The sequence below is a fragment of the Mesoplodon bidens genome (genome assembly GCF_964165515.1).
Source record: "Mesoplodon bidens genome assembly, chromosome: 2".
Lineage (NCBI taxonomy): Eukaryota > Metazoa > Chordata > Mammalia > Artiodactyla > Ziphiidae > Mesoplodon > Mesoplodon bidens.
In genome coordinates this window covers 22,900,918-22,926,986 of record NC_138177.1, presented here as the reverse complement: position 1 = coordinate 22,926,986, position 26,069 = coordinate 22,900,918, and the positions used below count along the sequence as shown (strand labels likewise).

General features: G+C 51.8%; 2 protein-coding genes across 2 annotated transcripts; both read left to right on the top strand.

Annotated features, from left to right (window-relative positions):
- Positions 1-7,678: 7,678 nt before the first annotated feature.
- On the top strand, positions 7,679-10,922 carry LOC308612229 (left-right determination factor 2-like; the record flags this gene model as incomplete). Its single annotated transcript, XM_081224574.1, has 4 exons — positions 7,679-7,984; positions 8,857-9,103; positions 9,338-9,580; positions 10,559-10,922. Exons 1-4 carry the CDS (start codon positions 7,735-7,737, stop codon positions 10,920-10,922), a joined length of 1,104 nt encoding a protein of 367 aa, XP_081080700.1. The 5' UTR covers positions 7,679-7,734.
- A 5,667-nt stretch (positions 10,923-16,589) lies between these two features.
- On the top strand, positions 16,590-20,612 carry PYCR2 (pyrroline-5-carboxylate reductase 2). The gene is made up of 7 exons (XM_081224616.1): positions 16,590-16,815; positions 17,116-17,186; positions 18,193-18,372; positions 18,467-18,688; positions 18,902-18,994; positions 19,177-19,340; positions 19,882-20,612. The coding sequence occupies exons 1-7, from the start codon at positions 16,749-16,751 to the stop codon at positions 20,045-20,047; spliced, it is 963 nt and encodes a 320-aa protein (XP_081080742.1). The 5' UTR covers positions 16,590-16,748; the 3' UTR covers positions 20,048-20,612.
- Positions 20,613-26,069: the final 5,457 nt, after the last annotated feature.

The window sequence follows — 26,069 nt, the reverse complement described above, 5'->3', positions numbered from 1 at the left end:
GAGTTTTTAAAACTGCATTTTTAGTCCGTGGAACTCAGTGTATAGTTAGCTTTATTGATGTTTTCCTTATCTAAACCCAGTAAAACAGATTCCAAACAAACAGTCCAATCAGTGGGTCTTACATTTATTAGTTCAAAATATTTTATCTTATCTAGAATCCACACATAGAGATATCCGATTGGGATGGTAATGAAGATAATTAAATTCTGGGCCTAATTTTTTTTAAAGACTCCAAAACAAACTAAACTTTATTAAGTACATAAGCTTCTTGATAAGTTACCATTCTCCTTTTTTTCTTTACTTTTTTTCCCTTGAAATGCTAAACTCAATGGCTCTATCTTAAATTGTGCAAAATATTGTTATTCAAGAAGGCTGAAACTTTTTTTTGTTCTTTTTAAAATTTATTTATTTTTGGCTATGTTGCGTCTTCGTTGCTGTGCACAGGCTTTCTCTCGTTGAGGTGAGCAGAGGCTACTCTTCGTTGCAGTGCGCGGGCTTCTCATTGTGGTGGCTTCTTCTTGTTGCAGAGCACGGGCTCTAGGCACATGGACTTCAGTAGCTGTGGCTCACAGCCTCAGTAGTTGTGGCGCACGGGCTTAGCTGCTCCGCGGCATATGGGATCTTCCCGGACCAAGGCTCGAACCCGTTTCTCCGGCATTGGCAGGCGGATTTTTAACCACTATGTCACCAGGCAAGCCCTGAAACTTTTTTTAATGTCACTTAAAAGTTACTCAGAGCACCTGAAAGGAATTGTTTCTATAAAAACGTTAAAATATTTGTTATTTGTTAAAGAACAGATAGATTTTTAGTTTTGTTTTTTAGCCTATTATATTTCCTTTTTTAAAGTAAAATATGTCCAGGAGAGTCAAGGAAGTTTTGGCATTTCTAAACCAAAAAAGTTGTTTAGCAATAAGCATATCCCCAAAATATACTAGATTTAGAGTTAACAGTCCATTTTTAGATCAGCTAGATTCCTCATTAGACAGTGTAAACCATGACAAATAACTTGAGATCCAGAGCCCCTTTGCTATACCCACAGTCTTGCTTTTCCAGTCTGTAGCACCATTCTTCCAGGCGGTTTGCTCCTAGAACAGGTGATGTGAAGAAGAGAAGTATCAGTATAAACAATTTGAGGGCTAAGCCTTGGAAAGGTAGCAATGGGATAATACCTTTCTAAGGGAAACACTTGTATCAGCATCATTTGACCTGCCATGGACATGAGTTTAAAGTGGCTTCCTGGGTTTTCTTTCATTGGCCAGCCCCTTCACTAAAACATGGAAACTCCATTTTTCCCTAACCTAATGAATCTTCCATCGGCCATATCATCAGTGCCCATTGTCTTACAATTCCTAATAATCTTCATTCTGAATCTGAAGAGAAGAGTCTTTTAACTTCAGGATCCCCAAGAGTGCTTTCTTATGCCTCAGAATTTGAAAGTGCCCTGAAATTGGTTCTTTTTAAAATCCTCTGTACTTTTTTGTGTGTGCTATAACATTTTACATGTATTATTCTATGATTAAATCTCCAGTTTACTCTAAATGATACTTAAATTCTAAAGAGCCAATTCTAATTATCCCAATATGACCTTAAGAAAAGTAAGGGAATAAACTTTTTATTTGTGTGCTCTTTTGTTGGACCGAAGTATTTAAAAAGGTAGAAAGAAGAGACAAAATTCTGAACCTTTCAAAATGGAAAATTAAACTTAAAAGTGTCTTCCTATTACCTATGTTGATACTGTCTTTGCATAAATGAATAAATAGAAATAAAGAAAAAAAATTTTTTTCAAAAGCGTTTTGACCTACTTATGCATGTCATATTATCTAAAAAGATGGTGGGGATTTGGGTGGGGAGTATGTGACAAGATTTAGATCCCTGAAGTTCAGAAGTGTAAGTATTGTTCAGTTTCTTAATCTGGCCAAGTTAGTTTATAAAAGCAAATCTTGACACACTGAAAAAAAATAAAATAAAGAAAAGGCCAAGGGAATCACGTGAGAGCAGGAGAACCAGGACCCAGCTCTGGCCCTGATGACTCCTGGCTGTGTCTCCAAGGGCAGGGAGGCGGCGGAGGATGTGTGAAAACAGGAGAACATGTTACCACATGGATATTGTCACACACCTGGGCTTGTGCAGGTCCAGACGTTCCGGAAGCTCATACAAGATTTAGTGTTGCTTTGGGGAAGCAGAGGTTAGAGGTGAGCACAGGAGACACTTCTCATTGTCTGTCCATCTGCCAAGTTGGTCAACTTTAAAGTTGTATGTGTTGGCTATTAGTTTCCTGAATCAATAGTGGCCTTAACCTGGACTAAGATCTCGTGTGTCTAATTTCCATCCATCTACTCTTGTCTTTTTCCCCTGCTGCCACCCCCCCGCCTCTCTCTTTTTTCAGCAAGTGCAGTTCGAGCACAAACTATCTGCCGGGTACCATGTTAGAGGGTGTCCGTCCCTCGCTGAGCAGGTGCTCTATCGGGAGAGCTGCACCCCAGCATCTCTTTCCAGAATGCCACAGGGAGCGTCATCCCCCTGTTTTCACGAGGGACCAAGGGCATCCAGAGAACATAGTGATGAACTGGGCAGGGAGAGATGGGAGTGCTCAGAACATTAGGAAGTGAAATTTATGCTGAGACTTGCCAGATGAGGACATTTCAAAGATAAAAGAGAGATGAGGAATGAGCCACGAGATGACCCTCCAGGGGGTGTTCTGTGAGAGGCCTGAATGCTGAGATGGAGGGCGGCTGTGAGGGGCAGGATGCGGGGGTGGGAAAGCGGGCTGGGCCCCAGGGGAGGAACCTCTGTCTGTGCTCCGTGTGGCCACAAGAGAGTGACAAGTTAGGCGTCCCCTGGGCAGAGAGGCACGGTTCAGAATCAGCACCCTGGGCTCCCGTGTCCTATGTAACGGTCCTTGAATGGGAAAATATTCAGAAGTGCTGAAGCTGTGGGGAAAGACACAAAAGGGCTTTTTACCAGAGGGAGAAAAAAAAAAAAACCTTTCTGTTCGCCTGCTCTTACTCTCAAATGTTCAGGGAAAGCCCAGAAAAGACCTCAGGGAAAAAATTCTTTTCCCTTTTTTTTCTGGTCACTTTATTTCCTCTCATCACAGGCAATCAGGAAGCGGAGGAACCCTCTGGAAAGGGCTGGGTTACAGTTCTCCTTAATGGTAGGATGGGATGCTTTTCTCCCACAGGACTCCTATCGCACAGCCACCCAACCCTGCTCTCCTCCACCCTCATGTGCACGTGCAGAAGCTCTAACATTCAGATTCCTGGCCCCGGACCCCCATCCGAGCCCTTAAGGAGGTCTGGGCTGGATTCCAGGAATCCATAGTTACACCAGCTCCTCAGATGATTTGCCCCCAAGAGTCTCCTGTGGAAAAACACCCAGACCTGGCGGAAGGTGGGAGGTGCCCGAACAGGGGTTGTAGAGAAGCTGTCTGGGGCTGAGGGGAGGGGAGGCATGGGGGGGCCACCCCTGACACTCAGGGGCTGCGGGCTTTGTGGCTCCATGATGACCAAGCTGTGCTGGGTGGCCGGGGTGGGTGACGCCAGGTCAGGGAAAGCGGCTGCAGGAGCCGTGGACTCTGGTCTGGGGAAAACAGAGCAAGGCTGCCAGTCTAGGTTATCTAAAGGCCACCGGGGGCGGGGAGGAGACTGGTCGTAAATGTCCCCAGTCCTAACGCATGTGCACGCCCACAACATGCCAACAAAACAGACGGGAGGCGGAGTAATTGGATGCTTGTACAGAATTCACACGATTACACTTAGAGCATTCACAACATACTACCTCTGGGGAAAAAAGTCTTCACAAACTTTTCAAACCCCTAACAACACAGGTTCGTGAACAGTATGCACTCCTTCTACCTTAGAAAGGTCTGATTCAGACAGCTTTGTAAGTAGTCTCCCCTCCCACGAGGTCAGTGGAGGCTATTTTACAATTTTTCCACTTTCCAAGCCCAACCTGACCCCACAGACTGCCTGACCAGACTCTCCCCCTAGATCCACAGTTGGAGGGGAGGCCTGGTTCCCAGCTCTGCATGACAAAGGGCAGTTGCCCTTCCTCCCTGCAACTAATAGGTCCCTTGAAAAAAGTCTCCCAATCCACATTCACCACTAGCTAATTGCTCAATTATTTTATTTCCCCAACAAAACTCTTCAGTCCGCCTGGAATCCACATTGCAGGACTAGGACGCTGTGTCCAGAAAGCCTCAGGAGTCTGGGGGACTTGCCCTCTGTCTGTCTGCCTCCCCTGCATCCCCTGTCCAGCCCAGACTCGACCCTGGATTGACTGAGTCCCCAGCTTGCCTGGGGCTTATGGATGCTCCCAGCCAGCTTCAGGGGGTCCTGCAGGACCATGCGCTGGAAATAGTTGGAAGGTGTGGAAAGATCTGGGGCTGGGAATCGGAAGACCTGACGTCCATCATCACCTGTGTGAGCTTGGAGGTGCTATCACCTTTCTGGGCCTCAGTTTTCTTAGCTCTAAAAACCAGGGGGCAGGAGAATGGATGGGATGGTCCACTTCAGCCTTAAGCCCTCTGATTCTACAAAGTAGCCAGGAAACGGCCGGGGATGGGGCACCTTGCTGGACAAATCCTCTGAGGGTGACAAATGCTCCCAGGCTGTCGTGCCTAAAGGAAGATTGGGAAGGATTCTCAGTTTCCAAACCGTGGACCATCTGCCCAGGCACCAGTGGCCCTAGGAGCTCCCTGAGCACCGGACCCCAGAAGCCCGTCCACGAAGGCAGGACTGGTCCTGGTCAGTTCCAGTTCCCGTGAAGGACTCAGTCTAGAGTCGGCTCCGTGCTAGGAGGCCAGCCCAGGAGCCCAGTGAGACACCTGGGAAAGGCAGAAAATCTGGCAGAGGAGGGTGCTTCCACTTTACTTTCTTATCTGAGAAACTAAGTTTCAGTTTCACTGGTCAGTTACCCCAGGTACAGAAGCAGCTTCTGACCCGGGGGACTCCCAGAGGTCCTCAGCCCTGAGGCATCTCCTCGGCGCACCGGCTGGTCAGGGAGCTGCAGCACAGGGGCCCCGCAAGGCCTCATCGTGAGCTTCCAGCCCCGGGGAGCTCCGGGGGGTCTAGATGTTGGGGGCCTGGAGGGGGGCCTCGGCTTGCAAGGGCAGCCTGGGTGTTATATCCTTGGCACCGCCCTGGCCAGTGATAAGCCACATCTCTTCCTCTCACCCAGCAGCGAGGGTGGTGGACTACTGCATATTTATGGAACTACTTCCAGGGACTGAGGGCCACAAGTCCTGGGTCTCCTGTAAATGTGACACTTCTGCACCTTTTGGCCTGACTCAAGGCCCAAATGTTTGCATCAAGTAAGTCCTTTCCTTGCTAATCACTTGCAAAGAAAGGCAACAGCTCTCCTTTTGAAGAAGGCTACACTTTTCGCAGGGAGAGCAGGAGGGCCCCCTCAGGCCGGACCCAGAGGTGGCGCCTTATATTTCAGGGGGTGTCGGAACAACATGATATATGAACTCCAAGATGGGATTTGAATTCTGCCTTGTGAATTACACAAATGCTGAGGAAACAGAGGTGCAAGAGAAGGAAAGGGGAGCAGAGAAGCAGTAAAGGTCATGATTGTGTTGCCCCCTGAGAGGCTCCCAGCTCTCCCCCATCCATTACCCCTCCCACCCCGTTCAACTGTCAGGATTTCTGTATTTCCTCTTACCTTGTCCTGTGAGCGTGTTTGACAGAATCCTTGTTTCCTTCCCTTCAGATAACCCGAGCTCTGCCACTTACTAGCTGTATGACCTTGGGCAAGTCAGGTACCCAGTTTTATGCCTCAGTTTCTTCATCTATAAAATGGGAACACTCATGGCAAATTGTGAGGATAAAGAGTTAATGTATATAAAGCACTCAGAACAGTGTGCAGCCCATAAACAATATTAGCCATTATGATTATTATCAGCATTATTATTATTTCTCCCCTTCCTTGAATTCAAAGCCCTCCCCCACCTTATTACTAAAACCCAAGCAAATGCACACACACAGGTATATGCATATGTGTGTGTATATATATATATATATATGTACGCACATAGGCGTATGGTAGCAATTTGTGCTCTCCTCCAGGGGGAATTCCGCCCTCAATCACCAGAAGGTTCTCTCTTCCTCTGCCTGGGACATGTGAGGAGCACAGAGGCAGGGGGATGGCATGAGAGACCTGTCTGTGACACAGCATACCCACAGAGGAGGCCAGAGTGCCCCCTGCTGGGAAAGAGCTCAGGGGTGCTCCCTGCGCACTGGGCCCCTCGGCCCCCAACCACCGTCCATCCTCTTCCACCGTCATTGCTCACCTCCCACGTGACAGGACAGGGGGAGGTGAGGCTGTCTCGTTTAGGGAAAGGCTTCCTCCTGTGCATACTCAAATCCCCTGTGCCAGGAGGGGCGTGGGGGACTCGCTGAGCAAGCGCAGGCAGGTTCCTTCGCCGCGCATGTTCTGACTTCGCATCTGGAAGATCTGCGGATGCTGGCACCTGCCTCCTAGGGCTGTTGTGAATCCACGTTCAGGGCCCAGAACACTGCCTGGCACAGAGCGACACTCAGGAAATGACTGCTCTTCTTGTCGTCGTCATTTTTAGAAAGGTGCCCCCGAGACTGCAAGAGCAGGCAGATGGTAACCAGAGCCAGCCCTCTAGGGTGCTCACTACACCAGGCACTGCACCCAGCGTCTTAACGCGTGTAATCCGTTCAATCTTCACACTAGCCTGTGAAGTAGACCTGTCATTGCCCCCTCCTTCAGAGGAGAAACTGAGACACTGAGAAGTTAGGGGACTTGTTGGCAGGTCAAATAGCCAGCGAGCAGCAGGCTCCCTACTTGAGCCCAGCCAGCCTCAAACGTGTGTTCGAGGAGGCACTGGGGGCTCCCACCCACATGACTCTGGGCAGCTCTGTTGCTCTGAATCCGGGCATGACCTGGGCTCAGACTGCGCTGGTGCTGTGAGCCCGCGGCCGGCTCACCGTGCAGAGGGCTGGCTCTCCAGAAGGATGCTGCGCCTGAGGGCTGCCTCACTGCAGTCCTGTGGTTGCAAAGACATTTGCAGAAATGGCTTCTCCTGGGATTGGCAGAGAGCCAAGCTGCCAGCTTTCCTGTCCTGATAGTGTCTAGCTTCCTTCTGTCACGGGGAGGACAGGGTCACCTGAGGGACTGTGGAGATGAACGGGAGAGGGCTTGCAGGGACTGGAGAACGGAGGGAGGCGACTCAAGGGGCTTCTGTGAAAGTGCCCTGAACGGGGCCTGGACCGGAACAGGCAGCAGTGCAGAACGCTTTCCCTCCTTCCTCTCAGTGAGCAAACCTAGGCCCAGACTGGCCTGCAGGGAAGAGATTTAAGCAGCCGGCTACTGGGACACTCGTCTCCACAGAATAGGCTCACTTTTTCATAGACTAGGACTGGGGTGGGGTCAGGGAAATTCAATAGGCACTAAAATTATTATTGAGCTGCCAGACAGCAGCGGTCAGAGACCCCAGGCCTGTGTGGCATCCAGACAGCCCTTTGTGCCCTTTCTAGACAGCCCCCTCCTCGGGGCTCAGGGACCTGTCTGGCCGCTGAACTCCCAGGAGGTCCGAGGGGTGTGACCTCCCTCCCTCCCGGGCTCCCTCCCTCCCACCACCCAGGCCCAGCCCAGGCCTGGCTATAAAGCTGGCCCAGCCTGGCCCTCAGCACACCCAGCTGGGACCCTCCTGGAGCCTCGTCCGGGGACACATCCGCTCTGCCCCTCCCTCTCCCGAGCAGCACCATGCGGCCCCTCTGGCTCTGCTGGGTGTTCTGGGCGCTGCCCCTGGCCGGCCCCGCGGTGGCCCTGACCGAGGAGCGGGTCCTGGGCAGCCTGCTGCGGCAGCTGCGCCTCAGCGAGGCTCCCGTCCTGGACAAAGCCGACGTGGAGAGGCTGATCATCCCTGCCCACGTGAGGGCCCAGTACGTGGCCCTGCTGCAGCGCAGCCACGAGGCCCGCTCCCGGGGGAAGAGGTTCAGCCAGAACTTCCGAGGTGAGGCCCTCCCTCCCTGCTGCAGCCTGGTCCTCGCGGGGGTTTGGGGGGAGGGCCTGCTCTGGGGAGGCGGTCTGGGGGTTCAGGGTCCACAGGGCGATGAGGAGGGACCATGGACTGTGAGGAAGGCTGGGCCCGGGTCCCTGGTCTCTGTCTGCACTGAGGGCCCCACCCCTCGGGGCCAGGAGGAGCTGGACCAAAGCTAAGGCATCAGAGAAGATGAGGCTGGAGAAGAGAAAGCAGAGCCAATGGGAGCGTGTGGGTGTGGCGAGAACCCTGGCGCAGTCTCAGGGAGCGGCGGCGTAGAGTCAGGGCTTCCGGGGTACCATTTTCACATTGCCACCAGTAGCCTGAGCAAATGGTTTTAGGATCATCTTTTTGCTTCTCTGTTTGTTCCTCCGGAGCACTGGTTTGACTGTAGCTGACCCATCTCCCAGCGCTGTGAATATTAAAGTGCGTTATTGTGGATGAAAAGGTGTAGGGACAACACTGTAGTGTAACGCCGACCTATTCAGCTGTCAGGGATGCAGCCATCCTGAGTCCTATTCGGCCTCTTACCCCCCTGGGCTGGACTCACCTCCTCAGTGCCCAGAGCTAGACCCAAGGCCATGTGCCCCCAGGGGAGGATTCTGATCTTCAGCATCTCAGCTGAGGCAGCCCTGTCAGCCCTGCCAGCCTTCCCGCTGGGCGGAGATTGTTACAAACAAGGCCCAGACGCATAGGGGGATTTTCAGGTAACTGGGCTTGGCCCAGGGAGACAGAACAGGGGCTGGTCTCTCCCTGCCTGGCCACCGCCTCAGTGGCCGGCCCTGCCACCCTCAGAGCTCCCCTGGTGCCCGAAGGGGCCCCGCTGACCCCGCTCGTGTCCCCAGAGGTGGCCGGCAGGTTCCTGGTGTCCGAGGTCTCCTCGCACCTGCTGGTGTTCGACATGGAGCAGCGGCTGCCGCCCCACAGCGAGCTGGTGCAGGCCGTGCTGCGCCTCTTCCAGGAGCCGGTCCCCAAGGCCGCGCTCCGCAGCCACGAGCGGCTCTTCCCGCGCAGCGACCGCGCCCGGGTCACCGTCCAGTGGCTGCACGTCCGCGACGACGGCTCCAACCGCACTTCCCTCATCGACTCCAGGTGGGGAGGTGGCGGCTGGGGTGTGGGGAGGGGGATGAGGAGAGGGCTGGGCCCGGCGCGGGAGGAGGGGCGGCCTGGGGGAGGAGGGGCGGCGCGGTCGGGGCCGGGCCCCTGGGGGGGGAGGGGAGAGGGAGGGGAGAAGGGAGGGGGTGGGAGAGGGCCCCCCCGGGGCCACCCCAGCCGTCCCAGTCCCCACCCCTCAGCGCGGACCTGTGTCTCCGTGTGGTGTCGCAGGCTGGTGTCCATCCACGAGAGCGGCTGGAAGGCCTTGGACGTGACGGATGCCGTGAACTTCTGGCAGCAGCTGCGCCGGCCCCGGCAGCCGCTGCTGCTGCAGGTGTCGGTGCAGCGGGAGCACCTGGGCCCGCTGGCCTCCAGCGCCCACAGGCTGGTCCGCTTTGCCTCGCAGGGGCCGTCGGGCACCGGGCAGCGGGAGCCCCAGCTGGAGCTGCACACCCTGGACCTCAGGGATTACGGGTAGGTGCAGGGACAGGACTCTAGTAGACTGGGTGGTCCAGTCCCACGGCGGTGGGGACCAGCTGGGGGGCAGATGCAGATAGCCCCAGGATGCAACTGATTCCCCACTACATGTTAAGAGTTTCTAATGGTAGAAATTTTTATTATTCAAATATTTTATTGAAAATATCTTCAGGGAATTCCCTGGCATCCCAATGGTTAGAACTCCTCCCTTTCACTGTGGGTGGGGAGTGAGGAGGGGGCAGGTTCAGTCCCTGGTCGGGGAACTAAGATCCCACAAGCCAACCAACTGGCAAGAAAAACCCAAAAAAACCGAAAACCAGAAACCAAAAAACTTCAGGTAGTTTCAACGAGCTTTATGTTGTCATTGATACATATACATTATTGTAATCATCTGTTTTCACTCTACCCTTTTCCCTGATTAATTCTTTGAAAAATATTAGCATTAGCGGTTACTAAGGTTGAACAGCTTTCCTCTGGCATTAGTGAATTCTTTCTTCTTGGGACAAGTTAGCTATTTGGAGTGGATGGAGCTGTGTAGTAGGGTGATTAATAACAGGGCTTTGGAATCATACAGCCTGGGTCCATGTAGCTTTGCCTTCTACTGCTGCAGGAACTCTGGCATGTCAGTTAACACCTTTGGGTCTCTGTGTCCTCATGTGTAATAGGAATGATACTGGAACCTCTTCAAGGTTCATCTGAGGATGAAATGCAAGTATCATCTGAGATAATATATGTAAAGTACTTAGTTCAGTGCCTAGCATAATAGGAAACCTTTAGTGAACAGTAACTGATTTATAATTTATGTTTTGGATATGTTTATTCATTCACCACTTATCACAAATAGCCAACATTTTGAACATAACAAGAGATGGACCATACATCTCCCTCCAGATGCCCCACTAAGCCCCGCCCTGGGCCCCCTGACCTCTGCCCTCCCAGCTGACCTCTGACTCTGCCTCTCCTTGCCCCCCACAGAGCTCAGGGAAACTGTGATCCTAAGGCACCAGTGACCGAGGGCACCCGCTGCTGCCGCCGGGAGGTGTACATTGACCTGCAGGGGATGAAGTGGACCGAGAACTGGGTCCTGGAGCCCCCAGGCTTCCTGGCCTATGAGTGTGTGGGCACATGCCAGCAGCCCCCAGAGCCCCTGACCTTCAAGTGGCCATTTCTGGGGCCTCGACAGTGCATCGCCTCAGAGACGACCTCGCTGCCCATGATTGTCAGCATCCCGGAGGGAGGCAAGCCCAGGACCCAGGTGGTCAGCTTGCCCAACATGAGGGTGCAGAAGTGCAGCTGTGCCTCAGATGGGGCACCTGTACCAAGGAAGCTGAAGCCGTAGGTGTGGGGTGCAGCCGTAGAGGCCTCTGACTAGACGCGTGCACAAAACAGGTCTTAACATAGGTCCTAATTTTCTACTTAGCAAGTTACCCCTGCCCCAGTTGAGTGCCCCTATTTTACCTTTCTCGTGTGTTCTTCCATTTCTTGCTCTCCTGTCCGTCACCCTAAGCACTTACATGAGTAATTAATGCAACCCGATTGCAGAGCTGTAGAAGGAAACCCCAGCCTACTTGTTAAAGGATATAGCTGAGCAGGGACAGATTGTCAGCTAGGAGCTTCTGTTCTCTAGCAGATTCTCAACCGAGTATGGGACAACAGACCCTACAATGAGAAGTGGGAAAATAGACTGATTTACTCTATTATATGATGAATTAAAACAAAACAAAAAATCCCTCTGTTTCCCCTAGGTAGGGAGGAGGTCTAAAAAGAACCCCCATTCACCAAAATGCTCATCCACTCTGGGCTTTTGTACATATACTTGGGTCCCCAGTCCCCTGAGAGAGTGCTAGAAGGGAGGATGAAGGGTTTTAGGCTAGGGGCAGTGGACAGGGTATCAGGACACCTGGTTTCTGGATCTAATAGGGCCATAAACTGTGACCTCAAACAAATGCAGAAGCCTTTGGGCCACCATTTCCTTTTAAAAAGGAGGGTTTGGGATTCAGCTCTAGGACTTCATTGCCCTGGGGATCAGACAGCCCTAAACTCACCCACTTCTCTGCTCCTCCAGAGACAGCATTGCCTGTGCATATTTAGGTTATTTCCCCCACTGTTTTAGAGAACTTATCACCAGAACCCACATGTATTTACGTGCTCGTTTTTTTTTAACTTAGCAAAAAGAAAACAATCGAATGTAGATACTCTGCTGAAATAAAAGTGATGTTTCACTCTGTGTCTCTGTATTTAATTTCTAGTGTCCTTGACGTAGGAGAGAGGAAGCAATAATGGGGAATGAGAGTGACATAATGATCTGAAGAATGGGCGTGACCAAGGTCCCCCAACCCCTAGGTGGCGCTGAAGACTGTAATAACGGTTTAGATTCTGCTTTTATTTGTAATATTTATATCCCTCCAACTCTCATTCCAAAAATAGTATTGTAAACAATCACTCACATATGCCATCTCCTTAGAAAGCACTTTAACCTTTGCAATAGTGGTTCTGGGGACAGGGCAGGCAAGCGAATGTTTACTGAGCATTCACTCTGAACCTGGGAGCTATGCTAGGCAACCTCATATACATTATATGACTTAATTCTTGCAACTACTCCTTGAGGTAGGTATTATTATTCCCATTTTTCAGATGAAGAAATCAAGGCTGAGGCAATACAAATCTATGGGCTAGAGATCAGCATGCACCATGCTCTGCTGATGACACAGGCATTAGTTAACATGTCATTTGGAAGCTGCCACATCTGGCAACTCCCCTACATTTACCTTTCCCGCTCAGCAGGGTTTCCTTATGCCTGACTTACTGAAGTTCATGGATTTTCTATTTTGGCATACAAAGCTAATTAATAGCAACTGAATAGCAAAGGGGAAAATGAGCTAGTCTATGGACAGTGAGGACTTGAGAACTTGGCAAGAATATTGTTGGAGATGGGGAGAGATTTGTCTCTGATTTGTAAATGGCTATCTTACCTCTATAAGACATCAAAATGAAGAACTGCCACTTGGCATGTTGTGAGTACCAGGGCATACAGTCGCTTTCTCTACAAGAAGGATATCAAAATCATCTAAAGAATTCTACCAGCTTCTCAGTGATGTATCTGTGGCTCTAAAAGGTCTGTGTACTCCCAACCAGTCACATGCAATCAGTGCCAAGGATGGGCCTGCTCACATCATCCCATGTGAGCTAAAAATACCTAGGAGATCAGCTTCATTTCAAAATGTAAGGATGTGCTCATCAGCACAGGGAAACAATGTGGTAGACAAAATGTTCTCCCCAAATACGTCCATGCCCCCCAATCCTTAGAAACTGTGACTATGTTCTGTCACATGGCAAAGGGACTTCGCAAATGTAATTAAGTTTACAGACCTTAACATAGGGAGATTGGAGCTTTTTGAATCTCCTGTTCATACACAACCTGACCTGTTTACATACAACATGAGTACGTACCTGTTTTTAAAAATCAAGTTTAAGGGAATTCCCTGGTGGTCCAGTGGTTAGGACTCAGTGCTCTCACTGCCAAGGGCCCCAGGTTCGATCCCTGGTGGGGGAAAAAGCCGGATCCTGCAAGCCGTGTGGCATGGCCAAAAAAAAAAAAAAAAAAATCAAGGTTAAGGTGTGCCTTGCCGCATATGAAAAAGCGGTGTAGAGTCATATTCCAAAAGAGTCACATTGATTCTCTTTAGGTGGTGGGATTAAAGGCAGTGTTCATTTTTCCGTTTGATCTAATTTCTAATTGTTCTACAGTAAACATGGATTATTGGTATAAGAACAACAACAACAAAGCAAATATGTGTGCAAAGTGTGAATCCCTGGAGATTCCTATATCGGGAAGGAGTCAAGGGGAACTGCCATTTGACTGGCTGGGAGCAGCTCAGGATTCGCCCTCATTCCCTGGATCGTTTCCATTCTTAGGAAGATGAGCCTGCTATCCAGAGACAGACCAGGAAGGATGCCCTGAAGCCTTGAGAGTGAAGACCCTGGACAAGTGAAGGCAGAAATGAAGCGCTGTCCACTTTGTTGGGACAGCTGGAGGTGAAGAGGGGGCAGGACCGTGGGGTGGGGGGTGAGAAGGGAGGAGGGGCAGGAACAGCTCAACCCATCTGACTGGTGGATGCGAGGATCAGAGGAGAGGAGTGAGGTGGGCCGTCCTGGAAGCTTAGTGAACTCCCCGTTTTCCTTCTGGACTTCTCTGTCTGTTCAGATGGAGGAAAGTGATAGAGCAGGCACCCAAGAAGACAGGTGCCAGAGAAGGAGAGTATATGTCCATGGCAGAATGACAGCACCAGGCTTCCTGAGGGTATGTCCTGAGTGGCTGGGTGGGGAGGACGGGTCTTTTCTCATCTCATCTCATCTCATCCATCCAACACTTGTACCCAAAGGAACTTCACAGGCATCAAACGTAATGGCCATGGGAGCCAGAGCAGGGGCCGCTGCGCAGATGAAATGAGCCTTTAGAGTCAGCAAGGTCATTACAAGAAAATGAAAAGGGATCGCCTACAATTAAAATATATATTTAAAACTTTGTACGCATAAACTTTAAACTTTGGAGATGAAAAAAAAAAAAAAAAAGATCACAAAGTACCCCCAAAAAATAGCCAGTTTCTGGTCAGGAGTTCACATGTTCAAGCTTAGTCAGGAGGACCAAGTGCTTTGGCTGCTCCCTGTCTTACGTGGCCTGCCCTGGCTGGGAATCCAGCCAGCACTGGGGGCCACCAACTCGGCCTCCTTTCCCAGCCTCTCCAGTCCTCCTCATATTTCACCTCCACTCCTGGAAGCTGAGGCAGGAGTTACCAAGGCAACCAGATAAGGGATGGATGTGTGTAAGGGGACTGACAGGTGTGAGATACTGGTGTCTCCTACACCTCGCCCCACTCGAACACACACATACTCACGCGCGCACACACACACTCGGCGCACAACCTTTTGTACTGCAGGCCAGAGCCAGACGGCCAGGGGGCCCTGCACCCTCCCAGTGGACCGTGGGGAACCCGAGCATCCCTCAGAAGCACAGGCACCGTTAGGAAGTTCTGGTTCCAGTCCCCAAGGTCCTCGTGATGTAGGTGTTCCTTCTGGTTAGTGTGCTCCTCGGCACCTTTCCTAAGGGCTGTGTCGTAAGTCCCCCTCTTCCTTCAGCTAGTTTGAGCTGTAGGGTTTCTGGTGTCAGAGCCCATGCTGGTGACAACTAGGCTGGGCTGCAACATGGCCACTATGGGAAGCATTTAAGGCTTCTACACACAGAACCACGAGATCTCACTTTCAGGGATCCAGGCTAAGGAAATAGTCAAAGAGTTAGGTAAAGACTTTCTCACAGTAGTTTGAACAGTAATTTTAAAAATTGATAGAGGTTTTATGAAGGTAAGGACTTCTGTCTGTTTTGTTCGTGGCTGGATCCCCAGAAACTGGCTCAATAAATATATATTGAATGAATGAATAAACCTAATGCTGATCTTTGAAAGCATGGCTAAATTAGTACAGTGCATCCATTTAATGGAACGCTAAGTAGTCACTAAAATCTTGTTTTAAATAACTTTTCAGTGACATTGGAAAATATTTATTGTATATCTAGTATAGAAATTTCAAAACCACATGTATATAATTTATTGCCAACGATGGAAAAGCTATGTATGCATACAAAATAATGTGTAAGGAAATACACAAAAAATGTCTGCAGAAAATGATCCTTAGGAAGTATGGCTATGGGTGATTTTGACTTTTCCTTTTTTTGTATTTTCTAAATTTTTTCTCAATATACATGTATTACTTTCCTAATCAGAGAAAGTTATAGAAATGTAATTTTGCTTCATAGTAAATATTTGGTCCTCATTTTTTAAAAATTAATTAATTTTTGGCTGCATTGGGTCTTCCTTGCTGCCAAAGGAAGGGGGGGGAGCTACTCTTCATTGCGGTGCACGGGCTTCTCATTGCTGTGGCTTCAGTAGTTGTGACACGCGGGCTCAGTAGTCGTGGCCCGCGGGCTCTAGGCGCGCAGCTTCAAAAGTTGTGGCGTGCCGGCTAAGTTGCTCCGCGGCACGTGGGCATGTGGGATCTTCCAGGACCAGGGATCCAACCGGTGTCCCCTGCATTGTCACGCGGATTCTTAACCACTGCAACACCAGGGAAGTCCCTGGTCCTCACTTTTAAGGGTCCAGAAACTCAAGAACCAGGGACTTGTCCTCCTGGACGTGATCAACTAGAGGAACATTGCAGAAAGCAGCCCGCTGCTGTGGGTGGAGTGTGGATTATACGGAAAGGCCTGTAGAAAGACAGAGAGGCGGTGGGGAACCAACGGCCTCTCCTGCTGTTCTGAGACGCCTCCCTCTTGAGATGCCATCTCCTTCCTCTGTCACCTTTCCCCCCGTAGTACTTAAATTTACTACTGATGAAAACGTAAACATCACGTTTGTGGAGCGTTTTAAAGCAAGTGGCGGTGGTCGGGGTTACTTTAGTCAGGCTCTAAGGAGCCCATCATTTCCTAAACAGAGGAACTAACCCTATTCGCAATCCAGTTAATAAGACCAATCGCGTGAACCACTTAAGTTCAAGTGAGTAACCGCGGCTCCCCCGCCGCCTTCCAGCGCGGGCCGGGAGGGAGCGGGCGGCAGCCGGGGGCCTCCCAGCTCCAAGCCGGGCGCACCGAGGCGCCTGGCTCGGAGCCCACAGGTCCCCAAGCTCCTGTCTGAAGCCCCGCCAAGAGCGTCACATCCGTCCCCTCAAATCAGCAACCTGGAGAGGTCCTCTTGCCCTCGAGGTGCGGCTCATGGCCAGCACCAGGAAATAACATTAGCCAGACCTCTGCCCGGCCTCAGCCCTGAGCCCCACGCGACTCCCAATGGCGTGTGGGGCCCACACGAGGCGGAAATCCCGACTTCGCGCGCCGCGTCCGAGATTCCACCCGCCAATCCCGTGCGCAGGAGGCGGGCACACGGCCTCGTCCCGGCCTCGGATTGGTCGCCCTGGAGGGGCGGGGACACTTGGGCCCCTGCGGCGCAGTCGGTGAGTGTGAGTGAGGAGGGGTAGCGGTATCCGGCCCGGAAGCTGCGGGCAACTCCCGGGATTCGGCTACGGGGCTCTGCGCCCGCTGGGCCCTCCGTTCTCTACTCTTCTTTTAGGGCACCTTTGAGCCGACTTCTGCGGCGGCCCGGCAGAAGCAGAGCCTGGAACCATGAGCGTGGGCTTCATCGGCGCTGGCCAGCTGGCCTGTGCCCTGGCGCGGGGCTTCACGGCCGCAGGTAAGCGCCTGGAGGCGGGAGGCGGATGTGCGGACGGTCCCTAGCCTACCCTGTGAACCGCCCTCCACCCCACGAACGTGAATGAATGAAGAAAGGGGAATTTGTGTCTGCTGGGGGAGAGGAAACTCCTCTTAAGCAGCAAAAGAGTCCTGCCCGCATAAGGGATTGAGCGGGGAGAAGGACACTAGAAGCCGTCTCCACAACGGTCAGAACGTCGTGGGGTTTGACTCTGCTTTCCCAGGGAAAGCATGGGAACCGGGTGGGCCATGATTCCCAGTTGAAAAGCCCTGTATTCTCCAGGCATCCTGTCGGCTCACAAGATAATAGCCAGCTCCCCGGACATGGACCCGCCCACAGTGTCCGCGCTCAGGGTAGGTGGGGCAGGGGGGTAACTGGGGAGGAGGGTGAAGGCCCAGGAGAAGGATGGCCTGATGAGCTGAGCCCCTGTGCTGGTCCATGGTCGGCGCTGACATACCCACCAGGAGCATAATCCTCCACCTTCCATGGGGCAGCTCAGGGTGGTGGGAGCACCCAGGCAGACAGACTTGGGTTCTAATCCAGATACTGGTGGGGTGGTTAGAAGGTTAGTTGAGGTTTTATGTATGGAAAGCACCTGGCGCATAGTAGGCATCCAATAAAATACTCACTTTTCTTCATCCACTGGCTAAGTGGCCTTACGGTACTCGGCTACTCTGGGACTCAGTTTCCTCATTTATAAAATGGAGACCACAATAGCCACTTAGCTGAATTATTCTGAGGCATAAAAGAGCGTGTTGGGAAAGAACCTGGCAGGTTCGTTGTTCCTCTGTCTAAAAAAGGAATATCCCAAGTCTTCACCCCAAACCTGAGCAGTGTGGGAGAGGATGTCTGATGAGGCGGGCGACAGGTAGTGTCTGTGCCTGGGATGGCTGATGTTACCGGCACTGGAGGGCCCTGCTTCTCAGTATGGAGTCTTAGAGAGATGGGTGTCCTCCAGCCCACCCCTGGACCACACAGAGACTGCACTCTGATGAACAAGTGTCTGGAGTTGGGATACGGCCTCGCTTCCGACCATTGGGCACTAGTAGCATTTCACCTTTCCCATTGCCACTTTCCAGCCATGGAGACTAATTACCTGGCAGAGGGGTGCCTTGGGGGCCAGAGAAGTGGTGGGCATGGGGGACAGCTATTTCCTGGTTGCCATGGGGAAGCTTGTCGGCGTCCAGCACCTATGCTCACTTGCCCGGTAGCAACATTGGAAAACTTGGTGCCGGTGGCAGTACGGGCAGACCCTGAGGGGCTGGGGCAGGGAATTCCAGGCTTGTCGGGGGTTCAGCTGCTCCTTGGGAGGCCCTGGGCCCAGTGAGGCTGCTGCTGCACAGTGGTCTCCTCCCGCAGAAGATGGGTGTGAACCTGACCCGGAGCAATAAGGAGACGGTGAGGCACAGTGACGTCCTGTTCCTAGCCGTGAAGCCACACATCATCCCCTTCATCCTGGACGAGATCGGGGCCGACGTTCAGGCCAGGCACATTGTGGTCTCCTGCGCGGCCGGTGTCACCATCAGCTCCGTCGAGAAGGTGCCCATCTCAGCCCTGGCAGTCCTGTGTGAGGGGAGGAGGGGTGGGTGCTAGTGGGACTGGCCACTCACTCGGCCCTCTGCCTTAACCCCAGAAGCTGATGGCATTCCAGCCAGCCCCCAAGGTGATCCGCTGCATGACCAACACGCCCGTGTTGGTGCGAGAGGGCGCAACGGTGTACGCCACGGGCACCCACGCCCTGGTGGAGGATGGGCAGCTCCTGGAGCAGCTCATGAGCAGCGTGGGCTTCTGCACTGAGGTGGAGGAGGACCTGATTGACGCCGTCACAGGGCTCAGCGGCAGCGGGCCTGCCTATGTGAGGCCCTCATATACTTACGCAGCCTTCCGGGGACCCAGGGGCGCAAGATGGGCTGGCAGGCCTGGGCTGGGGGTGTCACCCACCTCTTGGGCAAGGCAGGCTGGTGGAGAAGGTCAACCCTTGGAGCTAATTCCAGTCATCAGGAAAAGTAGACCCTAGGGCGTGCCCCCGAGTGCCTGCTGCCCCAGGGCTCAGTGAGTGTCTCCACAGGCGTTCATGGCCTTGGACGCGTTGGCTGACGGTGGGGTGAAGATGGGCCTGCCGAGGCGCCTGGCTGTCCGACTGGGGGCCCAGGCCTTGCTGGTCAGTGTCTTCCGCCTGCGTGTTCTGGACCACAGTGTGGGGATGGGGTTCTTAGGGGTCACTGGGCCGGGGCAGGGCTTGGTTGGGAAGCTAGGATAAGGATTGGGGGGGAACAGTGGGTGTGGAGAAGCTCATCTCAAGGGGCACCAGTTTTCTGCTCTAATGCTTCCTTCCTGCCCTAGGGGGCTGCCAAGATGCTTCTGGACTCAGAGCAGCATCCGGGCCAGCTCAAGGACAATGTCTGCTCCCCTGGGGGGGCCACCATCCACGCCCTGCACGTCCTAGAGAGTGGGGGCTTCCGCTCCCTGCTCATCAACGCAGTTGAGGCCTCCTGCATCCAAACACGGTGGGTCTCTCTCTTTCTCTGCCCAGGCCCTCTCCTCCCAGCCAGCCCCAGTATGGGCTGCACACCGTCTTGCAGAATCTGCCATCTTTGGTCCCATTACCAGTGCTGGAGTCTGCTCTGTTAATAACCACGATTCATTAGACTTTGTTAGCTAAGGGTTTGTAGGCCTTCATTTAATTCTCACACAGTTCTGATAGCTGGGGTTAGCTTGATTTACAGATGAGGAAGTCGAGGCTTCGAGATACAGCTCTCCCAAGGTCAAACAGCTAGTCAGTGATGGAGGCAGGATTCGACCTCAAGTCTTTGACCTCCAGTCCTGTGATTTTTTCCACACTCTCTCTCTCCCCACCTGATCACAGCTCTACATCTATGTAGTAACCCCTACTTAGTTAAATAGCACTTCTAGGAAGCTTAGGGGAGTTTTTGGTTTGGGCTTCTAAGTTGGGCTGGTACCAAGTCAACAAGGGTTGGGGGTTAAGTGGATGGGGAAGCCTCGTGCAGCTCTGGCTCCTCCTTCAACCTGTTGGGGCTTTGTCTGCAGAGAGCTGCAGTCCATGGCCGACCAAGAAAAGATCTCCCCAGCCGCCCTCAAGAAGACCCTCCTGGACAGAGTGAAGCTGGACTCCCGCACAGTGACCTCACTGACCCCCTGCAGCTCAGGGAGGCTCCTCACAAGAAGCCCAGTCCCAGGAGGCAAGAAGGACTAAGACAGCCTCGGTCTGCCCTGCTCTCTGTGACCGGCGCCCTCGGGTGAGGGGCGCTGTGCAGCGCAGGGGTGGGCTCAGTCAGTCTTGGGGCCTTGGGATAAAACCTCCTTAAGTCTGTTCAGACCACAGCACTAGTTTCCTCTCCTGTCTCGGGTTAGAAGGTGCTCTGAAGGGGTGGTGGATGCTGGAAACCAGATGCAGCCCTGCACACCTCACACAGTGACAGGAGAGAGAGGCTGGGGCCCCAGTCAGAGCCCCAGCTCCATAGGGAGGTCTGGAGACCTTCAGCTGATGACCCCTTCAACTGGGGTCCTCCAGCTGGAGCCCAAGGCAGGGTCAGTTTGTTGCCAGGTCAAGGAGGTAAGAGGTACAAAACATGACAAGAGCTTTTCTCTTTGAATTGGTAAATGGAAAAGAAGTGAGTGACTTAGAGTTATCACAGTTACTCAGAAATGCACATATTAGACTGTGTTATATTTAAGTCTTGCTTCAGAGGTATACCATTGAAAGTGTGTTCACAGTGCTGCTAAGCTTAGCTGCTTTAATAAAGCTTTATTTTTTATTACCCTCCTTTTCTTATGCTTTATCTTACGTCATCATTCTAGAGAACTCGAGGCCCTCTCCAGGTGCTCCAGCTTCGGGAGAGTACTGCCTAAAGGCAAGAAGTAGGGATGAGAGGAAATAAGGGGCCAGGCCCTGAGAGCTGTAATGACACCCTGCTCCAGCCTGGCCCCTAGGGTCAGGGTCATGGTCAGGAGATTGTGTTGTAGGATGTGCCAAAGCTCAGGGCAAAGAAGAGCCAAGTGGCCTTGGTGGGGAGCTGGCTGTAGCCCAGACACAAAGGAGGAAGCTGCCTGCTTGTAGTGGGCCACACACTATATCAGATCCAGACAGATGCCCTCTGAGGGAGGAATTATTCTTTTTCTGACTTTATAGAGGATGCTGAGGCCTGAAGGGGATAAGCAGCTTACTCCAGTTGAGTTGTTCATCAGTTGTGGGACCGTCTACACAGCTGGACTGAGCCCGCAGTTTCTCCGTGCAGGCCGAGTGCCTGGCGCTTGTGCCCACCAGCTCCTGCCTGTGGCATTGGCTTTAGCATCAGCTCTGAGTTCACATCTTACTTCCCACCGCTTTCAACTAGGCGACCTTGGAGAAGGTACTGAATATCTTGGACCTCAAGGTTTCATCCCTAGAAATATGGAGGTCATGCTTCATCCAAAGGTTCTGGTGGGTATGAAGTGAGATCGTGTGGAATTGCTCAGCAGGACATCCAGAACATGTGGACCCTTGTGCCAGTGGAGCTCATCCTCCACCCTCCCCTGAGGAGGGAGGGCAGCTGGGCTCCAACTCCAAACTGGAGAGCCCATGGGGAAGGCTTATTCCTAGGGGGTCAGAGTGACAACGAGTACGACAATACTAAAAGCTGTCATCTTTCAGCCCTCATTATATGGCAGCCCCTTTGCAAACCCTCTACATAAAGTCTCATGGCCTTAGGAGCCGGGTATAATTAACAGTAAGAGGTTAAGTAAGTGGCCCAAAAAGATGATAGACATTTCACCAAAGAAGATTTACAAATGGCAAATGAGTTGCTCCGCATCATTAGTTATGAGGGAAATGCAAACCAAAACCCAGTGAGATACCACTTCACACCCACTAGTGTGACTTCTAGTTAAAAAGGATAATAATGAATGTTGGCAAGGATGTGGAGAAGTTAGAACCCTTGTGTATTGCTGGTAGGGATGTAAAATGGTGCAACACCTCTGGAAAACAGTCTGGTAGTTCCTCAAAAGATTACATAGAGTTGCCATATGACCAGGCAATTCTACTTGTAGATACCTACCCGAGAGAAATAAGAACAGATGTCCACACAAAAACTTGCTCATGACTGTGGCAGCATTACTCAAAATAGCCAAGAAGTGAAAACAACCCAAATGTTGAAAAACTGGTGAAGGGATGGAATGTGTTATACCCGCACGATGGATATTACTCAGTAATAAAAAGGAACTACTGACACATGGTACAACATACGAACTCCAAAAACATCATGCTAAGGAAGTTGCTTGCAGAAGGCCACAGATTATATGATTTCATTGACATGAAATGTCCAGAAAATGCAACTCTATAGAGATAGACGGGTTGCCTAGGGCTGGGGTGGGAATGGGACGAGGACAGGGTTTCTGTGATGAAGTGATTTAAACTCAGATGATGGCAGTGGTTGCACAACTCTGTACATAGTTATTGAATCGTAAACAAAGTGCATGAATTTTACGGTGTGTAAGTTACACTTCATAAAACTTTAAGAAAAGGAAATAGGCAGTTCCCTTGTGGCCTAGTGGTTAGGATTCTGGGCTTTCACTGCTGCGGCCCGAGCTCAGTCCCTGGCTTAATCAGCTAGGAAGTGGCACCAGGACTCAGACCCAAGCCTGACACCAAGTTCTGTCCTCTCTGCACGCAGCCTGCTGGCGAGCTGTCCTAGGTGACAGGAGACGGTCCTTCATCTCTCCTCCGCCCCCCTGCAAGGCCACCTCCTTCCCAGGCCTAAACCCACCAACGTACATTTACTGAGGACCTACTAACTGCCAGGCCCTGGCTCATGCTTTGGTGTGTAGGGTCCACCTGGTTCAGGTGAGTCCTCACCTGCTTAGGACCCCCCGCCCTTTGCTTCTGAGCTTCAACCGGGTATGGTCAGGACTAGATTTCACCCAAGGTGGCTGTGGCTCCAGTCCTCCAGGGCATAGGCGAAGAGGGCCACCCCTTGGAAATCAGTTCCGGTCGCCTTTCTGCGGGGCCTCAGGCCTGCCCCTCTCAGCTGCCTGCCTCCTCACAGGGCTGACGGGCGCGGGGACTGGAGCTGCAGAAGACACCCTGGACAGAGGGTCTAGAGGCTGGGGCCCGAGCCACCAGGAAAGGCCGTGAATGCCTCCTGACGCCTCGTAGGAGTAAAAGCTGGTGTGAGAGGCTGGGGCAGCCTTCCCAAGAAGCACGTGCACAGCATTCCCTCTGCGCCAAGCACGCTGTGAGGCCTGGGTGTGCCGCAGTCAGGAAGACTTGGTCCTTGTTCTGAGTTGCACAAAGGCCGAGGAAAGATGTGGACACAGGGAGGAGAAGTGGAAAACATGGGAAGGCAGAGGAAAAGGCAGCACGGAGATGGGTAAGAGTGAGGGAGGGCACCAACTAACCCCCTGCCCGCCCTCCCCCACTCTCTGCTCCTGCACCTGGACTCTGGGGGCAGCTGGGCCTAGAGCACAGCCCTCGTTTCATAACTGGCTTCTCTCAGGACCCCCCAAACACTCCCTCATCTATTGCCTCAGTTTTGCTGTCCTGTGAAATGGGGGCACAGACCTCCGGCCCAAAAGTTAGCAATAGTTACTTTGGGGAAGTGGGCTTGAGGTTGACGTCTCAGTTGATTTCTTTCTCTGTTTGTTTTGCTTTAGATTGTTGCTTGCAATAAGCAGGCATGATCTCCATAATTAAAAGATTTTAAAATGTTTCCCCTGATCCCCAACGGCAGGCCGCGTGGGGCACAGACACACCCTTCTTCATCCTTGTCCGCGCGTGACCATTACTAAGCAATGCTCTGGGGAGGGACACCAGAGAGCCTGACTGTGCTTCTTCCCTCACTGTTCGCGATGCTGTAGACAGGCCTTTCTGCGTATCTAATCAAATACTTAAAGCCTTGACCTGTGCTCTGCTTTTACCAATAAACCAGAACATAGGCAGAATGGATACCGTGTCTACTTGAAATCAGTAGCGTTTTGAAAATGAAATGCACCTCTTTTCAAGGTCCAAGCCAGTGTGGATAGCTTGCTACCTTTATGTAAGAAAAGGAGGAAATACGAAATTGGATGAAGAAACTCTAGTAGAAGGATACACAAGACACCAAGAAGGGGTACTTGCTGGGGGACAGAGGGAAGGAGGCCGACGGGAACAGGGGCAGGAGTAACATCTCATTACAAACCTTTTTGTAGTGTACTGATTTAGCAGTCATACGAGGGTGTTACCTAGTCACCAGATACATTCTGTAGACCTTTTGGGGGGCTGCCGGGCTGCCCTGGCTGTGCAGTGCTCTAGCAGGATGCATTGCCCCGAGGCGGTCAGTCAGGGCTGGAGCGACCCGAATGCCCTACTCTGGTCTTGCACTGCACCCAGGAACACTCTGGGCATGAGTGTGTCCTCCTTGGCAAAGGTGGACAGATGGGTGCTCTGGGCCCAGCCTCTTCCTTCCACCTGGGCCCACCTTCTGCGTCACTGTGGGCAGGAGCCCAGCTCTGGGCTCCCGTGGAACCTGGTACTCCTCCGCAGTGACACTGACCACGTCATGTGCTAATCATCTGCTTTCCTGTCTGTTTCCGCCACCAACTTGCGTGCTTCGAGGTGTGGGGAACAGGCTGTGTTGTAGGCCATCCGTCCTGGTCCTAATGCTCGACACCCAGTAAACACAGCTGAATGAATGCATACAGTCATGAATGAATGAATGACAACTCTTCTGCTTAAATGTCAGTTTGGGCTCTTACTTGCTGTGCCTCGAGAAGCTTCTGATTTACTGGGGTGAAAGCCCTGGGCAGCTCCCAGCCTGACCCTCAACTGTTGAGTTCTGACCCTTTTATTCAATCAGCCAGTGTTTGCTGAGCACTTCTGAGATGCTGTGCTCGTGCTAGATTGGCTGGGATGTGGGGAACTCTTAGTGAATTTCTATCCTGGCCACTCTGTCTCGGGGGCACCTCTATTAGTGCACCCTGTCCCTCCCTCAGGGCTGCCTGAGAGCTTTTTCAGCATGTGGACACCTCAAAGCCATCTGTAATTTCAGACAGCTCTGGGGTTCCTTAGGTAAGAGGGAAGCACCTCAGGAATGTTTAGGTAAAATGGGATTGGGATGGAAATCAATTTCATAACAGCTTTCAATTTTAGAAAGGGTTACATGGATAAGTGTTCTCTCTTCCTTGAAGATAAAAACAACCAGGAACGCACTCGGTGGGCTGGAGCAGCAATATATTTGGTTAGACATCAGAGACTTTTCCTGTCAATCAAGAATCGTCGATAGTGGTGACCTGGAGAAGCTGAGAAACCCCAGCGCCTCTCAGTTACTGGTCACCCTGAATTGTAAGACCTGAATATTGAACTGGAATTTCATTTGTTGTATGTTTTCAATTACATCACAGTAAAGATTGTTTTCCTTCTGCCAGCTTGGTTAATGCATTTCTGATAACAGAAAGAGCAAAGGTCTGGGTTCTAATCTGGGTCACTGGCCAGGTGACCTTGTGCAAGTCATTCATCTGCTTTGGTTTCAATTTATTATTATTACATTAAAATGGAAAAATAATAATAATTGCATTTGCTTCTCCCAGGGTGGTCTTTGCTTTGGGTAAAGGCTTAGTGAAGGCTGAGTCACCGCACAGCCTGGTGGCACCTCGGCAGATGACAAGTGTTGCCCGGACACAGTGGTATGTCTCCCGCCCCTCCCCCCGCCCCTCCCCCCGTCTCCCTCCTATCCCCCCCCCAACCCTTTCTGCAATCCCACACCGCAAGGTTTCCTCTTTTCTGAGATGGGAAGCCTGGCTGACATTCCTTGTCAAGCAGCCTCTCACTTATAACCTAAAGCATAGAAACTTCCTTAATAAACTAACATGTATTTTCTTCCTAAGTGCCAGGCACAGTATTATATATGCAATATACATGATCTCATTGAATCTTTAATTGAGTAATTATGATGTAGTTATTATTTCCCCATTTTACTGATGGGAACACTGAGGTTTGGAGATGTTAGGAACAAAGCCAATGAAGGGAAAAGCCTGGGTGCTAGAAACCAAGACTCTTGTTCTGAAGCACTGAATGTCCTGCTTCAGGCGGGCATGGCCGCCCTCCTCACTGCTCTAACTGAGGGGCCCTCCTGCCGGAACACAAGGAACGACCGGAAAACTAGGCTGAGAGGGGATGCAAACGGGGGATAATGTGCAGGGGTCCCTGGTGGGTGCCCGGGAAGGAGACCCGGAACACAGGCGGGGTCAGGACTGGCCTCATTACA